This window comes from Sylvia atricapilla, chromosome 5 (genome assembly GCF_009819655.1).
Source record: "Sylvia atricapilla isolate bSylAtr1 chromosome 5, bSylAtr1.pri, whole genome shotgun sequence".
In the NCBI taxonomy this organism is placed as follows: domain Eukaryota; kingdom Metazoa; phylum Chordata; class Aves; order Passeriformes; family Sylviidae; genus Sylvia; species Sylvia atricapilla.
In genome coordinates this window covers 65,461,465-65,480,879 of record NC_089144.1, presented here as the reverse complement: position 1 = coordinate 65,480,879, position 19,415 = coordinate 65,461,465, and the positions used below count along the sequence as shown (strand labels likewise).

General features: G+C 46.7%; 1 protein-coding gene across 1 annotated transcript; it reads left to right on the top strand.

Annotated features, from left to right (window-relative positions):
- Positions 1-3,620: 3,620 nt before the first annotated feature.
- Positions 3,621-18,335, top strand: EMP1 (epithelial membrane protein 1). Its single transcript, XM_066319862.1, has 5 exons — positions 3,621-3,832; positions 14,909-15,026; positions 15,717-15,819; positions 15,924-16,064; positions 16,660-18,335. Exons 2-5 carry the CDS (start codon positions 14,949-14,951, stop codon positions 16,821-16,823), a joined length of 486 nt encoding a protein of 161 aa, XP_066175959.1. The 5' UTR covers positions 3,621-3,832; positions 14,909-14,948; the 3' UTR covers positions 16,824-18,335.
- The last annotated feature ends 1,080 nt before the right edge of the window (positions 18,336-19,415 follow it).

Sequence of the window (19,415 nt, the reverse complement as noted above, 5' to 3'; positions counted from 1 at the left end):
GTATTGGACATCTAGCAGTCGTTGGAGGGACAGGAACATGACAAGACACATTAGAGAAATGACCAAAACCACAGAGGTGGGACTTCCAGTATCTGCTTCCTCAAACCTGAGGGAAGCTATAAATAAGGGAGCCACCACCCTTTCCTCTCCAGTGGATGACTGCTCACATTTGAAGCCCTCCACAGTCACGCACGAAAAATGAAGTTTATCATACAGCTCTGAGTTTTATGCTATATCTCTGCAAATTATTGTATCACATGCATAGCCCCACAACACACACACACAAACACATCAGTTACACCACTACAAAGCAATATGAAACTTGCTGGTTTCTATTTCTTTAAACCCACACACCAGCTGTGGCTCAACCACGCCTTTTCCATGTCATGACAAGTGTAGAAGTGATGAACAACATGTCACTTCCATTTGTCCTGCAACCAGCCAGCAAGGTGATGTACAGAGTAAATAGCACATATAAGAGAGAGGAAAGCTTTAGGTAGGAAGACATGCTGTTTTGACTGAGGAGGGCTTAATATGCAAGATGTGTTTGCAGATGGTTAGCCAGAAAAGCACATCCAAATGGCATATAGTTAAATTCCTGTTGAGAGAGCATGGGAGCTCAGTTACAGAACTTTCCCAAGCATAGGTTCTTGCATCTGCAAAAAGTGTAGAGATATCACATATGGGCTATTTCTCCTGGTACCCCTAAGTCTCTAAAAACAATCTGTTCTAGAGGTTTCCAGCCAAGCCTGACCATGCCTCCCCCACTCCTAACTCCACACCCCATTTCCCAGTCATATCCTCCATTCCTCCTTTGATCTGGGCTTGCAGAGGCTTAATGCTTGTCTTATCTAATGTCACTGTGGACACTCACCTTTAATGTCAAGAGTTACGGTTCACAGACTGTGGTAATGCCTGCAAATGTGTGGGGCATGGCAAAACAAGCAGAGTCACAGCAGCTGCAAGCTGCATGTTTGGGAAGGACTTCAGCAAAGGCATGGCACACACGGGAAAGCTTCGCCCCCCTCACTGCCCGTGGAAATGCTAATCCAGATTCTCACATCTTAAATTCTCATGGCTTTGACCTGACCACCTCCAATTAACAAATTGCAGGCATTCAGAAAAGCCTGTGAAATGAGAGATGGTAAGTCAAGGGACACCACGAATTGCCTAAGATCACCATGGCATCAGGATCTTAGGCAATTCAGCCTTAGTGTGTCAAACCTGCAAAATGCTTGAGACTTTTGACCTCATGTTGAGACTTTTCATGTCAAGGGTTTTCTATTGCAACCCACCTTGTGGAAACCATGCACCATAAAGGAAGAAATTGCTGCAGACACACAGAAAGACCAGCCTCTTCTCTGGATGAGCAGACAGAGCTGGTTCTCCATCACACATACACAAAGACTTATTAGGCTAACCCTTCAACCACAGCAACAGCTACACAAAACATGATAAATCTTATCAACTCAAAACCTTCTCCTTCCTTAGGCTACTGGTAGGAATTTCAGTTCTGCCCTTTCTCTGTACCAAGATGAAAGGTGGAAATATCTCAACAAGCTGCCAATCTGCTCAACAGAAGCTGAACTCTTCCCTGGCCTCATTGTACCTTGGCATGAGAGGGATATCCTCTCTTCTTTAAACCATGACCTTGCTGACGTGCAGCATTGCACCATTGCTCCCAAACCGGAGCATCTATCTGCACTCTTGTTCACTTGACACGTGCTGTTACCCTCTTTCATACCCAGCTTGACTGCTCTAGCAGCAGGGCTGAAGCCAATGGTTGGCAGGGTACCAGTGCTCCTCCAGGGCCACGGTCACAGCTTGTGTGGTCTGTCTGGTTACTCTTCTTCTCTCTGCTGGCTGGGCACCAACACTTCCAGATGGAGAGCTAGGAAGCAATGCTCCTGTGGGGAAGCTGATGCTGATGCTGCAGAACACCTCCACCTCCCTGTGAAGCCTCTGATATTGGCCTCTGCCTGCCACAGCCTCTCAGGTTAGAGAGCAGTTTGTACAAAACTAGTTTGCTCTCCCTGGACAAAAAATGCTCTGCCAGTCATGGCTCACTTCACACCCAGCCTCTTAGGGGGCTCCACTGTTCTAGTCCCATGTGAGTGTCTTTCTGATACAGGTGCTCTGTCTGCTGGGTCCCAGAAAGCAGTTCTGTGATTGCAGGCTGCTCCCTAGCAGGTGGCCACTCACTTGTGAACAAGTCTGGGGCAGAGGATACTTCACCACAGCTGAACTCTGGTCAACAGTTTGCTTTGAGATCCTGCACTCCAGTATTTTGTATGGAGCTGAGCATCGCTCACCCCAGTAAACTCTGCCAAGAGAACAGTGCAGGGGAAATGCAAATGCTAGCTTTTACTGAAGGGTATGCAAATAAATTTTCCTTTCCCTGAATATTGTGTTCATATATATCAACAAGAAGCGCATTCTAATTCACAGGTATTAAACACAGTTAGGCTTATTTTATCCTGGAAGAAAAAAGAATGTCTCTACTTTCCATCAGTGGAAAAATTCCCATGGGATTGTCTTTGCCCACCATATGTGTCATCTTTGCTGATGTTTTAGCCATAGCTCTTTTTTTAAGCAGGTTGCTACAGTCAAAAATTAGACCAGACACATATCAATAACACTAGACAGAAGGAATAATCTGAAAACCACCAAGATCTTTTAATCTGTGTAGATTTCAAGGAGGATCAGCGTCATGTTTCAAACAAAGGCAAACCAAAGTCATCCTCATTGAAGTGTGAAAGGCCTTTGCCAGGTATTTTGCCTGTATCTTCTTGTGTCTTGCTGGGCCTTGCAAAGGCAGGGTTGATTCCTTGCAGTAGCAGACCACCAACTCCATCGCAGTATGGATCATATTTTAACACAGATGCTTTCTGACAAACTTCTTCCCCTTTCACCCACATCTCAAGCACATGCCTATTCAATCTTGCCTGTAGCATCTACAAGACAACTCCACCAGCAAATGTAAAGGATCTATTTTTAGAAGTCTTTAAGATGGCAAGAAATGCTGACCTCAGAAAACTGTGAATAGCAAGCTCCTTATTTCTTCTCCCGTGCCTGTTCTCTCTGTGGAAGCAAACCGCCACTATCTGCCCAAATTGCTCCGTAGTCACCAGCAGGCCAGAGCTGCATTTCGAGCATCTCTACTCCTTGATATATTTCCAAAGGTCTTGTCCACGGCAAGCTCACAGGTCCGATTTGAACAGCCCCGTGCTGTCAGCCTCGGCCACTTCTCACCACACAGCACAAGGAGGGGACATGGTGACTCACCCAGCCTCGGGATCCCCCCTGCCAACCCACTGTTTGTTTGAGTGGTTTTATTGTTGAAGCCCTGTTGCCACATTTGTCACTATCTTTTTTTTTTTTTTTTTTTTTTTTTTTTTTTTTTTTTTTTTCTTTTTGACAACCAGAAGTTTTATAAACAGATGTTGTTGTGGGTCTCTCTTACTCAGCTGGATCAGCATCAGCCGTTTTTCCAGGCTGCGGTCTCTGTGCTGCACACTGAGTCAGAGGCAGCCCTGCACAGATTTCTTTGAATCGCTGGTTTCCTCCCAGAGACTCTTGACACCCTGCCAACAAAACAGGGCGTAGCTCATTAATTTTATTTTTTTTTTTTCTTTCTCTTTAAAGGCAGTCTGATTCATAGTAACTCCTTTAAAACACAGTGGAAAGACACCACCCTCCCACACCACCGGAGGAAACTTAAACCACCACCAGGTCACTCCCCTTCACTCCTGCTCTGCGCTCCAAGACATCGGCACTGCAGCCCAGCACGCTCCTTCTTCCACAGGTGCCCGCACCGACCCCAGCCCACACGGTAAGAGCTATTCTTAAAAATCCTCACCAACTTTCCTCCCTCAGTGGCTGCTCCCCTCTCCTAGCAGCACCAGTCTGCCTTTCTCCTCTGTTCCTTCATTCTCTTCATCTTGGCACTCGAGCTGGCTATGGCACACACCTTGATTTCCATCTTTTGTTTTGAAATCCAGCTGTGTTACGGGGCAAAGGGGCACTGCAAGGCACCCTGGTGGCAGCCTCAGAGTGCTGGCGGAAGCAATTGTTATTTTTCACCTCCAGGACATGTGCAGCCAGGGTGCAGGGGCCAGTTCACGCTCCGCTGTGTGCTTTTGGAGCAGCGTTGTTGACAAAGGTGGAAAAACGCCTGCTTGAAATTACGGCTGCAGGCTCAGTTCTTCTGGCACTCAAATATTCCTGCTTGTCTCTCTCCCTTCCATAATTAGTTTGTCAAGCTCTTAATTTAAAACAATAGCAATCACTCCAAGTGAAGACTGAGAGGTCCCAAAGGTGCAGACTCTGGGGTACAGTGGAGACAATCTCTCTTTATCTGGGGGTTCGGGCTCCTATGGCTGAAGCCAAGCCCCAGTTCTTGAGAAAAGTCATGTGAAGGGTAGAAATGAGTGCTGTGCCTTTTCTGGCAGCACAGACACTAGATTAGGGAGCACTGGGAGGCAAAGTGGGAGACCAGGTGGAATTGCTAGGAGCACCATAGTCTGCTTCTAGGGTGTGTCAAGGAGATAAAGACACTGATGGGAAGTGTAAGATTGCAGAGACTGGTAATTTCCCCTCTTCATCTGCCTTTTTCCACACAATCTCCCCCCCCTCCCCGCCCTTTCCCTCCACTTCTTCACCATTTCTCTTGTTTCATCTGTCTGCTATGGTTTGCATCCTGTGGTCAAATCTGAGCTATTTTTGAGGTCTGAGAAAGGGAGTGCAGGAAAGCCAGTTTGTTGGCACCTCACTGGTTCCTGTTGCAGGAACTCAGCCCATCCCTGCACAGTTTCAAGCATTTCAGAGAGAATGAGCGGTATTTAGCCCAATACAGCCAGGAATGGGTGGGGCTCAGGCTGGGACTGTGGATACTTACTATATGAATGAACTAGAAGCTGAACTGACTGCAGCTTTTTGGAAATAGGTGGATTTTGTGAATTTTTAAGTCCCCTCCGGTCCTGTTGCTTGTAGCTCAGCCATGCAGTGGTGCCTCCTGACTGAGAAATGAATGTGTTGGAGTGATGGGGAAACTGAGGCAGCAAGTGTTTCCAGGGCAGACAGAAACCAGAAAGGGAAGAAAGCACTTTTGGAAGTTGTCATTTAATACAAATACCAATTAAGTCATATTGATATAAAAAAAAAAATGCTGTGGCCACAGAACAACTTTCACTCAGAAGCTTTGAATTCCTTAAGGCACCTCTGAGAGCATATTTGCCCAGGAACTGCTCACTTAACATTTCTGGATGTAGTGGGATTCTTTTCTGAGCAAACACTCATAGGAGGTGGGCATGAAGAGAGTGAAAACTTGGAGCTCTTTAGTTACTGTTCCTATGATAAGAGAGGTTTAAACCAGCCAAATGCCTCCACCCAGTCCACCTGGGGACTGTGAGCACTGAGAGAGTGAGCGCTTGAAGGCAGCTTATTTCTATTTGCTCCCTTGGGGATTAGGATCACAAAAGGATCAGAACTGAGCTACCTTACTAACACTGCAGTGCCTGGAAGCACCTCCTTGAAATGCAGTCCCTTCCCGGGAGGCCCTGCACACCCACTCGAGGAATTCCTGCCAGCAGGCTTCTGTGGAAGCTCCCCCAGCTGTGACTAACCACCCAAACACGGTGTGAGCCATTCATCCCAGCCAGCCCTGTGGGAGAATGGGGATCTCCAGTGGGCACATGCCGTCCCGAGGGAGAACATCTGACAGCTGCGGAGTCGAGCCGCACCCAAGGACATTAATGCAGGAGAGAAGCGGGATCTTGCAGGGAAGCACCAAGTTCTGGAGTGGGTGTCTCAGCTGCCGGACTGCTAGTGCTCCCTCAGTGAGACCTGCTGAGGACAGAGAGCCCTGGGCTTGGAAAACCAGCCCTTCTGGCCTAGCCAGTGGTCTTCCAATTTTGCAGCATGGAAGCGCTTCAACTGCACGCAGGAATTACTGTTCGGTGGTCTGGGGTGGAGCAGACGTTGTATTTTGAAACAGTTCTGGGAGATTTGCTCATAACAGCCCGCATGTTTTTGGTAAAAGACCCACCTCAGGGCCTTGATTATAACGAGACTGGGGAGATTTGCTGCAAGCACTAATCCTTCTCTCTATTCGTCACCGTCCCAGCCGCAAGGTTCACACACGGCACTCAGCCTGCTCCTGCTTCTGTTTGCTCAGGACCAGCAAAAGCGGGAGGGAGGCTGCTTCCACAGCCCTGCCCACTCCCATGGGGCTTCATGGGCCCCGTGATCCCCAGCTGGCTGCTGGGACCCCCCTCTCATGGCATGCCTCCCCTTGCTCATCCCCCCGTTCACTTGGTGTTCTCTTTGCTATGCGCTGCATGGATGGCAAAGGAGGAGACACCTGATGCTGGGCTGGAATCTGCCCTCAGATGCTCTGGTGCCCTGTAAGGCAAGAAATAGCACTACTAGACCCCTTTGATCTCAACAGGTTCCTGTGCCTGTATCTTTCAATAGGGAAGTGACAGGACTGTCACCCAGCACAAGATAGGGCAGGCTGCACTCCTAAATCTTTCCCTTCTTTCTGTTTTGCAACAAACAGTTAATGAGATAAAACTAAAATATGAGATTTATTTACCCTTCCTTCAAGGCAGGGAGAAATAAGAGGTCTGGAGCTGCTCTTTTACTCCTCTAAAAGGGAGGGGATTTCCAATCTCCACATCTAAAGATGGATGCTTAATACCTCATTGGTCTTTTCTGCTGAGGCAAAGCAGCATTCACAGAAAAGGATGGCCCTTCTTCTCCATGGCCCTGCCAGGACTGATAACTAACTCATAGCCACAGTGCTGTAACAGTGGCAGTGAACAAATGTGCTGAAGCACATCTCAGTTATGCCTGTATTGATCCTCTGTCAGGGCCAGTCCACACCAAATCATCCCACAGCATGACACAGGGTGCAGCAGCAGTTCCCTGCATAAACTGCCCAGAGGGAAATCTGGAGTGCCTCTAAATCTGCTTTCTGCCATTACGCTGCAGGGAGAGCAGCAAAGAAGCACATCCCGGGGCTGCCATGTGGAGTGTGATTTCTTCAAATTCTGCTGGGAGAGTTTTGGAAAGTACCTCCTTAGCTAGGTACTTAGCTCAACAGTGAAAAAAGGAAACTGGCCAAATTTGCAGCTTCACACCCCCTGCTCCTCCTGAAAGAGGGCAAAGAGTATATGGAAGCTGCTCTTTTGGTGAGACCAAATATAGGTAGGCCCATGCCTTGTCACAGAAGGGAGGGACAGGTTGGGACAACTTAGCTCCAGAGCCCACATTGCCCAAGGGATTGACAAGTTTGCCAAGATCATAATTAAGATCTAAGCCCTTTACCCTGTGAAAACCAGTCTGTAACAGAGGCATGGGGAGACACCCATGACAAGAGCCCAGGGACACATCTGGGCTGGGTCATCCCCAGTCCTGCAGGAAATGCACTGAACTCTGAGCACTGGAGTGGCTGACACAGGTGAACAGTGACTCATGCTGAAGGCTTAGCTCTTGTAATGTGGGGCCACCTGGAAATATGTTTGCATTTGAGGAAATCCAGGGTGAGGACCTTTGTTGTCCTTTTGCCCTCACAGGGCAGAGTCTGCTGAATGAGGAGAATTGTGAAACCGACTGCCATGACTGGGTCCATGGTCTACATTCTTCTCATTCCAGAGAGATATCTTCCCTGTATTGGCTCCAGCAAGCCTCTGGGAAGGATAGTGAGAGTGGTGGGAGCAAAAGGGGAGAGCTACAAATTGCTCAGAGCTTGGAGCAGGGTGGTCAGAGGATTGCTGGAGACCAGCTCCAGAAATGTGGACCACTGCTGAAGGAGAGTTGGGCACATCCACTGGCTGTGACAGCTTAGGCAGAGGAGCCAACCTGCCTGAGAGCTGGCCTCCAGCAACTCGGCCAGGCCAGCACGGTGTGCCCTCCTCAGGGAAGATCTTGATGCCTCCAAAGCCACATGTAACATGAACCAGCTTATACCGTACTGATCACAGGTATAAGGAGCCCTCTGAAAGCCAGATGAGGTATTTTGCACCATGACCACCTTTATTCCATCCTGCACAGAGAGCTCTGACCAGCTCCAGGCTGCACAGTGTCCTCCTGTGTCTGCTTTATACACATGCTCCCCCGAGTTCTTCACTCATGACTCTGATTGAAAGAAGGAGCTTTCACATGATTTTGCATTTGAATCCTTCAGTCCTTTCCAAGCTGACTTGCAGGAGCAAAGGCACCCTGAAAGCAAACTGACCCAAAAGCTCAGACTCTTTAGATGCCTGAGTCACACTGACCTCAGTGTCTCATAGGTTGTACAGCCATGTTCAGAGGTTTTGCAGTTTTGAGAGACAGACACACTGTAAGATACAACTTCTTTTTCGGAGTTACACTCCTTTGGAAAAGAAAAAAAAAGGAATATTTAGACAAAACTGTGTGCAAATCATAGGACTGCAGTGTTAATCCAAGAAAGCAGCCAAAAACACAGCTGATGTGGTCTTCACAGTCCTTCAACCTCTATCTAAGGGCTGTTGCAAAGAGGAAAAGCAGGAAGTCCCACCAGAAGTGATCTGTGTGCTTTTGCTCATGCCGCTCTTTCCTGGAACCTGAGCTTTTTTCAGTCAGAGCTGTCACTTTCTCCCACGTGGGCACTGCCGCTGTGGCACAGACAGATCCGTGCACCCATAAAGAAGCTGTGCACACACACAGACACACACTGAGAGTTCACAGGGACCCCACAGATGCACACTGCCATTCACAGAGCAAGCCACACAGAGCTGCAGATGCACACCCCTACACACAACACGTCAACGCCCAGACTGTCAGTCCTCCCACAATTGTTTCTCGTGTATCTCAGAATCTTGTTGGAACTCCTGCCAGCAACTCCAGTGTCTAATTAACCCCTCCAGGGACCACCCAGCTCTCTGAGGGGTGACAGTGCTCTGCATCACACCTCTGGAGGTGCAGAGGAACATTTCTGCGCCTCCATTACACAGGGTGGGAGTCCTTTTCCCCACCTCTCCCTTTTACTAGCTGCCCATCAGTCCCAGCCCTTCCTTGGCGTGCCTAGTGTGAGGAGTGACAGTGTTTTCCTCCAGCAGCAGCTGCTGGCTGCCTGCCAGGCCCCAGGCAGCTGTCTCTTCCCTTTCCGACTACCAAGCGTGCATTGGAGTTTCAGTTGGTGTTGTGACAAGGCTGAGCACATGAGGGTGGTTTCTTCTGGAGAAAATGCCAATTTCTCACTGTCTGCCCTAGGAGTTCTGATGTTTCCTCACTCTCATATGAATCATGAGCATGAGAGCTGGAAAACCCTTATGTGTCATCCTTTGTGACTCCCCTCTGCATCTCTCAGTGAGTGGAAGTTCATCACCAGGAGTGGATTCTTGAGGAATTTGTCAGATTCCATAAGAAGTTTTTCACATGCTGGTGTTTCACCACTCCCTTGGGAAAGCAATTCCACCAATCTCTTAGAGACCATTCCACCAGGAAATCCTTCACAAGAACCAGACAAAATCTTCCATTTACTTTAATTTATTTTCAGTTGAAGCCACTCAGGCTGGCCTGCACTTTCCTTTTGGTTGACATTAATCTGCTAGTTTTACAGCCCTGCTGTACTCCATGAGGAGTATTCCACATGCTGTACTCCACAGCCACTCCCCAGGTACGTGAAATCTCACTGCCATAAACCAGAGGCTCTAAAGGTCTCCATGTGCCCACATATACCTCTTGCCCAACCCTTCTCCCACACATGTGAAATTTCTTTCCAGAGGCACCAGCCTACTCATATACGTATCTATAAAAAGCATCTGACTCATAAATTGAGCCATGTTGGTCTGTCAAAACCAGGCTGTCAACAGCAACAGTAGTTTGTAAAAATCTGGAGCTAGCAAGGACTCTTGGATTCATCAGGATCTGAAGAGACAGAGAAAAGGGTGAAAGCAAAAGGATTCTTCCCTGTTGTTTAAAGTTGTCATGAGCTATCTAGTAACAATGTGACATGTCCAAAGTCATCATGTCACCAAAATATCAGAGAGATATTCACATCTTTGCATCCTGCCAAATGACTCTGGGCACAATGAGGACTGATGCTCATAGCCCACACAAGGATGAGGTGTGCAGTTTCAGCAGGTCTAAGATGCAGTGATGGCCTCAGCTCAGTCAGAAGGCATGTGTACACATTGTGCAGAAGCTTTTCTCCTACACTGAGACTTCTCTTACCGGTAGTAACACGGCAGCATTGTTATTTGTGGGCTGGCTTTGCACTGAGGATTGTGCTGATAACAGAGGTGAAAGCTTGTGGCTGTCTCAAACAATACCAAACGCTTTTTACTTTCTGCCCATTACTCTCCAGTTTTCTCCTTCCTTTCCAAGTGGCCTTGGCCCTGATTTGAGCCACCAGTATTCCTGCTGTGACTCTGTGCCCCTCAGACAGTGGCCAAGTTCGCATGCTTTCTCTAAATGTTGGACCTCCTATTGTTGTCATCAGAGACTGGGAGAGTCAGACCACTGGTCTGACTTACTTCTGCCTGCCTTATATCCTGTAGGAGCAGCTGGGAAAGGCAGAACTTCTTTTCTGTTCGTTGTTTTCAATCTATGGAGATTCTTGTCTACATTCTAACCAAAAGCATTTGGGTTTTTTTTCCCCAAAAGTATTTGTTTTTTCCCCAAAAGTTCATCTTGCCATTGTTGAGAAATCTAATGTATCAAACTAAAGGGTCTTCAGCAGAAAAACTCACTTTGAAAGGAGTCAGAGATCACCAGTGGGCACAGGCAGTGTGATTTAGATGTCCTCTGCTCCCTGGACACACTAAGGAGCTACAGGATGTTGGCTGGGTTCTCACCTCAGCCAGCATCTCTCACAGTACACCTCACTGACTCAGCCTGGGAGAGGCAGTCCCAAGCAGAGACCTCAGTTCAGAGAGGAAGATGGAAACAGAAGTTAGATGAACTACATCCATTAAGGAATATTTGAGATCTGAAATATTTCAAATTTAGTTGAGAGTGCCCTGATTTTTCACCCGAAACAACCCCATGTTCCTGCAGATACATCCTGTCTACTCACCCTCTAGTCCTTTCACTGCAATGCACTTTCAGTCAGAAGCAAAGGACCTCTACCTAATCTAGCTTACCCTCTCGAGTAACTCACTCCCTATATTTGAGAAGCTATTCCACTGACCTTTATCATATCTCCAAGTGGCACTTCACATTCCATCCTGATCCTTCGCTAAGAAGCTAACCAGGGACAAGGACTGACTTCTTTGTATTGCACTCAGAGAGAAGGATCCAAAACACTTCAATAGACAGAGAGGTGAGATGGTGGCAACAATCCACCTGCATGAGAAGACTTTGCCTTAGTTTTTCATAGATAGTCCCAGCCTGCTTGAACTTGAACTGGGGTGCAGCAGAGCTGAGTGTTATTCTCCAGTATGTGTACTCCTGCACAGTCAGAGAAATAGTCTCTACAGAGGTAAGAGTCTGTCATGCTTATCTGCAGGTTATTTTGTACTGAAGGCTTCTATGGTGATTCTTATTTGTGCTGTTACTGTGGCCTGTTATTTCTCTTCATCCATCACCCTATGAAAAGGAAAGTCAGTCTACTGTTATCAGCACAAGATCTTCTGGACTCACGGGGGCTGTTCAGCAGTGCATGACCTTCATTTCCCTACCAGACTGCCCTAACTCAGTAGTCCTTCTGCTGTTATGTTTCATTCCTTTTTTTCTTGGCTTAGTTGGGGTCTCTCCTCTGAAAGATGGTTGGGGAAGATTCATAAATTGTTTGCTTGACTGGTTCTTAAGAAGCAGTCCTAAAACTGACAGTGTTCTGAGCACGTAATCTTTCAGGGTTAAATTATTGTGGGGTTTGAGAGCTCTGGGGTGAGTCAGTGGAAAAAACTGGCAGCTCTAGGAAGGCTAAGACTGACTCATAGCCCAAGAAGAGCCTGAGGAACTCCAAATGCAGCTGCAGTTTAGGTAGGAGAATGGAAGAAAAGGCATTTCCATGCAATTTTGTCCTATTGCTCTAGCTATGTAACCCCACCCTGTAGTGGAGGAAGATGTCTCACACTTAACAAATGGAAACGGTACCCTGTCAGCCCCCAGTGCTCTGCCAGTTTCCCTGTCTAATGGGAGGAAAAGTCCATGCCATAGCATCAGAGACAGAATTGAATCTATTTCAGTGCCGTTCCTTCACCCACAGCTCTGGGATTTTTCTCTCGTGTTTTATTTAACAGACAGAGAGAGAGGAAGAAAGGGGAAAGTGAATGAATATAGAGGGAGGCTTGTGCTTTAACTCACAAAGAATCAAAACTAAGCTGTGAGCACATATCCCCTGGGGGAGTTTGCATTTGATAGTGTGTATATTCAGGGAGAGGTGCTGACGTTCTCAGGAAGTAGGTGCGCTGAAAGCACCTGAACTAACACTGCTCTCCTGCAGTGCTAGAACAGGCAGAAAAAGCAAAGGGAATAAAGGATTTCAGTTTTTTCTTAGAGTATTGGTCAAAATCCTGAGTGTGAGGTCATGGTTTTGGTTTTGGGGTTTTTTTTTACATTGTAAGGTAATATTTATCTCTCATTTTCATTTCTGAATGCCAACAAAAGATGCATTTAAAAGGACTGTTTTAGTCCTTAGGATGTCATCAAAGTAGGATTTTAATCTTTCAAGCAGAAAGCTTTCTTTGAAGGTCCTAAAAAATACTAAGGGAAAAAATAAAAAAGCACTGAATGAGATTTTAAACAGGCCATGGAAAAATATATCCATCTAAGAAAGAACAAAGTTTAGCCACTGTTCAGTAAAGGCAAATTTCACAGCAGGCAAATTTGTCAGTTTGGTTTATACTTGCCAGTACCCTATGGTGCCAAAAGCACTTGTTAGAGTTTGTGTAAGAACCACGGCAACAACAACAACAAAAAAAAAGAATGAGAAGCAGTCAAAGGGACAGGAAGATTTGACTCGAGTTTGCTGCAGATATACTTAGTCATGGCAACAGCAATAGCTTCTCAGTTTGTTGCAGTGGTGATATCCAGCATTTAGAAAGCCTCATTCCTTTTACAGACAGTGGAAAGAAGAGGCTTAACTCTTAGGTCAAGTATGTTCATGTGGTAGCCTGCATATACTGTTGAGAACGTGGAGTTTGGCAGTGCTGAAATCATTAGTGACTGTCACTACAATCAAAGGGAAAGTCCTAAGAAGGCTGTGCTTTCTCTAAGATCATCACTAAGGGAGTTACTGTGACAAGAGAGGTCACAGTGATCAGGCCACCCAGCCAAATCAAACAGGAGTTTGCTAGGACACCCCAAAGCAGACAAGCAGGCGGGGGTCCACATTCAGGGCTTAACATCTTCAGAGAGTTCTCCTGGTGAAGGAAACCTCACAGCAGACAAGATTTGCTGAGGAGATGGGACTAGTCACCAAGCCTAATCTGCCTTACTAAAGAGTAGCCTTGTTTGGGTGGGAGCAGTGACCAAACAGAGCTGGTTCCTTGAGATCCTAAACTCAAGGAATTCTTCCCGGTCACCAGCTAATGCTGGACTGGCCAAATTACCACTGATGGAGAAGCCTGCCTACCCATTGTGGTTTGGGAAAGTGTATACAAAGCAGTGCCAGGAAAAGCTGCATCATTTTACAGGAATACACTCCCACTCATGGCCACAATGAAAGGAAAGACAGTAGTGGAGGGGGTGGAGTCATCAAGTAAAAAAAGACATATGAATGGGACTTTACAAAGCCTTTTGTCAGAGTTTGTGTGAAAGACATCACAAAGTATAAGTGTGTTGTTTCATAATAGTGTTACCACACCCTGTACAAATGGTGACAGCATCAGACCTGGACCTGAATCACCTGGACCAAAATAACTTGACAGCTAACATTAATCACATGCTTGATACTGCTCTTCAGTACCAGCAGTACTGAGGGAAAGAGCAACACGGCCCTGTCAAACTTTCTAGGAAGTTTACTGGCCACAGAATGGACTCAGTAAATGCTTTTGCCTGAAATATACTCACTTCATTTGTGTGAATTGTCTGCATTCATTCTCACAGCTTAGATTTGTTCCTTGCATTTCACATTTTCAGGTGAGAAGCCATCAGTCTTGACAAACCGTGTCATGCAAGCTTTCTAAAGGATATTTTCCTCTCTTTCCAATCCCATGTTCATCAATGACAGGAAATCTTATAAAAAATAAGTTAAAGTTTGCAGGGTACAGAGGCAAAAATACCCAAAACAAACCAAAGAGGAATTTGCATTACAAGAGAATCTTATTGCAATAATAAATTGGCCTGCATGCCTCAAGTTTTAAAAGGTACATGGGCGATTTTTGTTGCAAGCCTGGGCATCTTCCCCAGGTCCAGAGAACCTCACAGCATTTCTGTTCTAGTTACTCTCCACTTAAAGGAGTGGTCTGTCAACTAGTGGCCACACCTCTGGCTCACTCTCCACCACTCAACAGCTGAGGCGCCAAGGAGCCCACAGTCCCCCATTCCACACCACCTGTCTGTGAGCCAGACCAGCTAAAGGAGGCTGAGACACCAGAGGACAACAGGAAGAGAAAAAATCTTTCCTGACCTCTGTTAATCCCATGGGCAAAAACTCCTCTTTCTAGAATGCAGGCCTGGAGTGTGGCATTTTTACTTTACATTAACACACATCAATATAAGCAACCTGTTTATATATTTGGGTTATTTATAAAGTGCCCCTAAGTTATCCATCCATGCTCTACATCTCCTCCCATATTGGTTCTTTAATCTTCGGGGTCTATATAACCTCTTGAGCAGTTTTTGACAAAGTTTTTAGTGGCTTTTTTTTTTTGGTGATTCCAGAGTGAACCTAAGATCAGCCTGGGTTTTTGCATGTAAACGAAGCCCATGGTAATGCTGTCCTTTGACTCAGCCCTTCTCTTCATATCCTTCCTCTGCTCTTGTTCTCCCTCAGAGCTCTCTGTGTTGGTGACACCTCCTAGAAGAGACCCAAGATGTTGGTGCTACTGGCTGGGATCTTCGTGGTTCACATCGCCACTGTCATCATGCTCTTTGTCTCCACCATCGCCAACGTAAGTAGACTGCCTTTGACAAGACATGGCTGTCACCTCCCGCAGCAGCAGCCAGCCTCGGATACAGCTGGCAGACAGACCAGGGGTGGGTGCTCAGGTGAGGGTGAGGAACACCCATCACAGCCCTCGGGAGAGATGGAACACTGATGGGTGCACTCAAGGAGCTGGAAGGCGGCCGAGCTGGAACAGGAGGCAGCCTGTGTCTGTCACCTCCCCAGAGTCAGAGCCAGCAGGACCTCACCACCCTTCATCAGGAGAGTGCAGGTGGGGTCCGGGGAGGTCCGCAGTGCCAGCCCTGGCGCAGCCCAGGGAAACCTGGGCAGAGTGTGATCCCTGCTGGCACTGCCAGGCTCTCTGCGCCCCCCGCCCGCCGTCAGAGCGGGTTTTGGGGTCCCCTCACACCCACCTGGCCAGCCATGACCCCCCGCCGCTACGCACAGGAGGAGCGTTAGGATGACCTGGAGATTTCTCCATGATGGTTGGAACAGACTCGACAGAGTTCTGCCCAGACCAAATGGCCGTGGCACTGGAAGCCAGTGCCATATCCCACCTGTCCGGGCGCTCATTGCGACTGACACACACCAATATGTTCAGGCAGTTGGGCGACTCGTGCTCACTTTACAGTCTAGTCTGACAGAAGAGCAAAGAAGCTTTCCTGCCCCTTGACACAACTGTTCTATCCCATTTCAGGTTTGGATGGTGGGCTCTTCCGACGCTGGAACGATCTCAACAGGACTCTGGCTGCTGTGCAACAGGACCTGCACTCAGCTGTCAGTCAGCAGTCAAGATGAGGGTAAGCTACATCCACATTTTCGTTGTGGTGAATCACAGGACGTTGATGAGCACTGCCAAGACTGAGTCCTGACCTTCTCCAATCTATCCTCTGTGTCTTGACAGCTTCCCTGAAAGCCGTGCAAGCCTTTATGATCCTCTCGATCATTTTCTCCATCATGGCGCTTGTCCTGTTCATTATCCAGCTGTTCACCCTGGAAAAAGGCAAACGTTTCTACATGACTGGGGCCGTCATGCTGGTTTGCTGTGAGTATTGCACCTGCACACCCTGTGCCTCCCACTGCCTCTGTGAACACAAGCAGCCACATATGGTCACTAGGGGAGGCTGTCAGCCAGCTACATATTTCCAGTGGCCCAATTTTAGTTACAAAACAAAGCACTGGGGAATTGGAAAGTGTTGGGTTAAGATTTTTTTTTTTTCTGTATATAATGAAAGTATTTCCAGATTTTCATTAGGAAATCCCAGTGGGTATTGCAAAATACCTTTGAAAGACAACAAAAAGGATTCAAGTGTTTTGCGGGAGCAGGGGAATAAACAGTTAGGCAGCTACTGCACATGGGATTCAACATGTAGCACCAAACTGTCGTCACATCTTATTACTGATTTCCTCCTAACAAAGGTTTATTGCTCCTGGCACCCACTAAACAAGCCCCAAGTGTCTTATGTCATCACAGCTGCAAAAGAAATCCTCCCCAAATAAGCTTAATGGGCAGCAGCTCCTCTCTCACATGGCACAAGACATGCATTACAATCTCAGGGGACAGCAGTACTTCAGAAGTCTTGCAGCAATGCTGGTTTCTCTGCCTTTTCCAACTCTATTTTCCCTTTTCCTTCCTACAGGGATGTGCATTCTGATTGGAGTCTCCATTTACACAGCTCGGTTCACAGGCACAATGGCGTACTCCACAAATCCTCACCATGGCTACTGCTTCATATTGGCCTGGATCTGCTTTTGCTTCAGTTTCATCACTGGCATCCTCTACCTCGTTCTTAGGAAAAAATAAGGCTGCTGGTCCCTGTGTCCAGGGCAGAGGGTTGGCTACTGGGAGTGGGGAAGAATTACTCTGCTGAGAGAACTGTTGGGCCAATAGACAAAACCAGACACTATCATCACCACCGCCACCACAGAAGAATCAATAACAAAGCTAGAAGCCTCAGAAAGTCCTTCGCCAAAGATAGGGAGAAACAACTCCAACTGATCTAGCACTTCTGGGGCTAAAAATATGCAAGTGACCCAGACAGCTCTTCTCCTTTTCTGCAAAGTTGTGCCATACCTTCAAAAAGCTTCAAGCTCAGCAGCAATGATTAAAGGGCTATGTCTTTTTCCCTTCCTAGAGCCCTTCTCACTTACATTTGAATGTGCCTTGTGGATTGAGCAGTGAGGATTATGACCCCTTTATTTGTCCATTGATACAACTGGGATGGGCCTTTTGTTACATTATATATATATATATTTATATATAAGCACATAAGTGAATATTGAAGACATTAAATTGAGAAAAAAAATAGAGATCAGATTAATTTTGTATTAAAACATCTACAAAAATAAGGCAGTAAATTTTTTTGCTGTTCTGTTTTCTATTTGATATTCCCATGATTGAATAGGAGAGAACTAGGAATGGCAAATACACAGGCATGGATGGTGGAGAGAGAGAGAGAGAGAGAGAGAAAGTGTAGGGGTAAATATATACAAGGCTTCTTAATTACAGAAGATGCAGTTGTACGGTGGTACACATGCAGGGAGGGAACCATCTGGATGTGTGTCTACTCTAAAATCATCTTCTGTTCAACTCCAGAAAGTGGTAAAAGCACTGCTACATCACACATCCTTACTGAGACAAGTACTTATCTGTAGGTAGGGCTTTTTTCCCACATCGTCACCTGGTATACGATATTAATTGAGTGCCCCACCTTGTGACAAAACTCATCTCAAAAGCAGATAACAGTTATCAGAGGAAATATATTCCCTGAGAGATTAGGAGAGATGAAGCAGGGCTTGCGAGTTTTTCTCCTTGCTGCACAACCTTAGGCCAGCCACTTAACCCCATGCTTTTCATCTGCCAAATTCTTCCACAGAACTAGCTACCTCCCAGGGTTGCTGAGGGATTCTGAGTCCACCCTGTACCACAAAGTCCCCATGTTAAAGGCTGGCATAGGAAAGTTAGGCATTGGTACTGCTGCAACCCACAAATTTCTGTTAGTTTGAAGAATCTCGGTCACAAGAGGCATTTGCAAGAGATGAGGTCAAAATTTCCTGTGACTCCATTCACAGCTAAAAGGTAGAGAGTATAAAAAACCATGTTAGTGCAGATTGTGCATGGATCCTATTTACCTCTCTCTCTCTCTTTCTGTTACATTTTCTTTTTACTTTATCAATTTGGTGGGTATATTCTAGTACTGTATGTTGGTGTTTCATTAACAAAGGTTATTTCATATATAGTCATTGTAAATATTTTGAAATGCATATTTTTAACGCTGTGGGTATAAAAATAAAATTTGATTCCCTTTATAATAAAGAGTTTTGCTCTGTTTGGTTTTCACACATTTGTTGGCAGAAGTATCTGCAGTTCTTGCTGAACCACAGCCCACCCCTTTAAGACAATGCAGAACTACCATGTTGTCTTGCATGCCAGCATATGAGATTTCCTGTTCTGCAGGGAAGGAGGAAGCAGAACAACTCTCAGAGCTCCTGTTTCAGGCTGCCTGCAAGCTCAGGCAGACAGTGTGAGCAGTGCTATCACTCAGTTCTCAGTGCCAGGCTTTGCTTCACACCCAGGAAAGCTGGAAACGTACTTTCTCACTCTAGCAGAACCTCATCTGTCCCAAAGCAAAATCACCAAGGTGTTTGTCTGGGTCTCACAAGTTGGTATAGCTGTTGCCTCTCTAGCGTTGTCTGGCCACACACCTCTGCAGTCCTAGAGCCTGAGCAAAGAGTCCAAAGCCCAGGGCATTGGCAGATCTCAGAAAACTTGGGGGACAATCCTGTGAGTTGAGGTAAGATCCAGCAAGAAGCATCTGTGTAGGAAGTTTTTCTTTATCCATTAATCTACCAGAGGGAGAGCTAAGCATGCTAATTGAGGGTAGAATGGTGACATGAATCTTTAGGAACTGAAGTTTTACCAGAGTGGGACCTCTTACAGCAGGATGTGGGAAGGGCTCACAGTGTGTCATGGGTGGATACTTGTCTTGGTCTCAGGAGGTGCCAGGAGTCACAGAATTATAGAATATGCTGAGTTGGAAGGAAACAATCAGGATCTTCGAGTCCAGCTCCTGGCCCTGCACAGGCCATTCCAAGAATCAAGCCATGTGCCTGAGAGCATTGCCCAAATGCTTCTTGAACTCTGCCAGGCTTGGTGCTGTGAACACTGCTTAGTGCTGTGGCCACAGAGTCCTGCTGTTCCTCATTCTCCTGGCACTCCTGGAAGTGCACAGTAACCAAAGACCCTCTGGCCACTGTGGACAAGGCTAACACTGACAGGTGAGACATGAGGCACCCACTGAGGTGGCAGCACTGAGGGAAGCTAGCCAGTGAGCCTTTTGCAGGAGCACACCCACTGCTAGGCTATCTGTGTCCTGTTCCTAGCATGGTACAGATG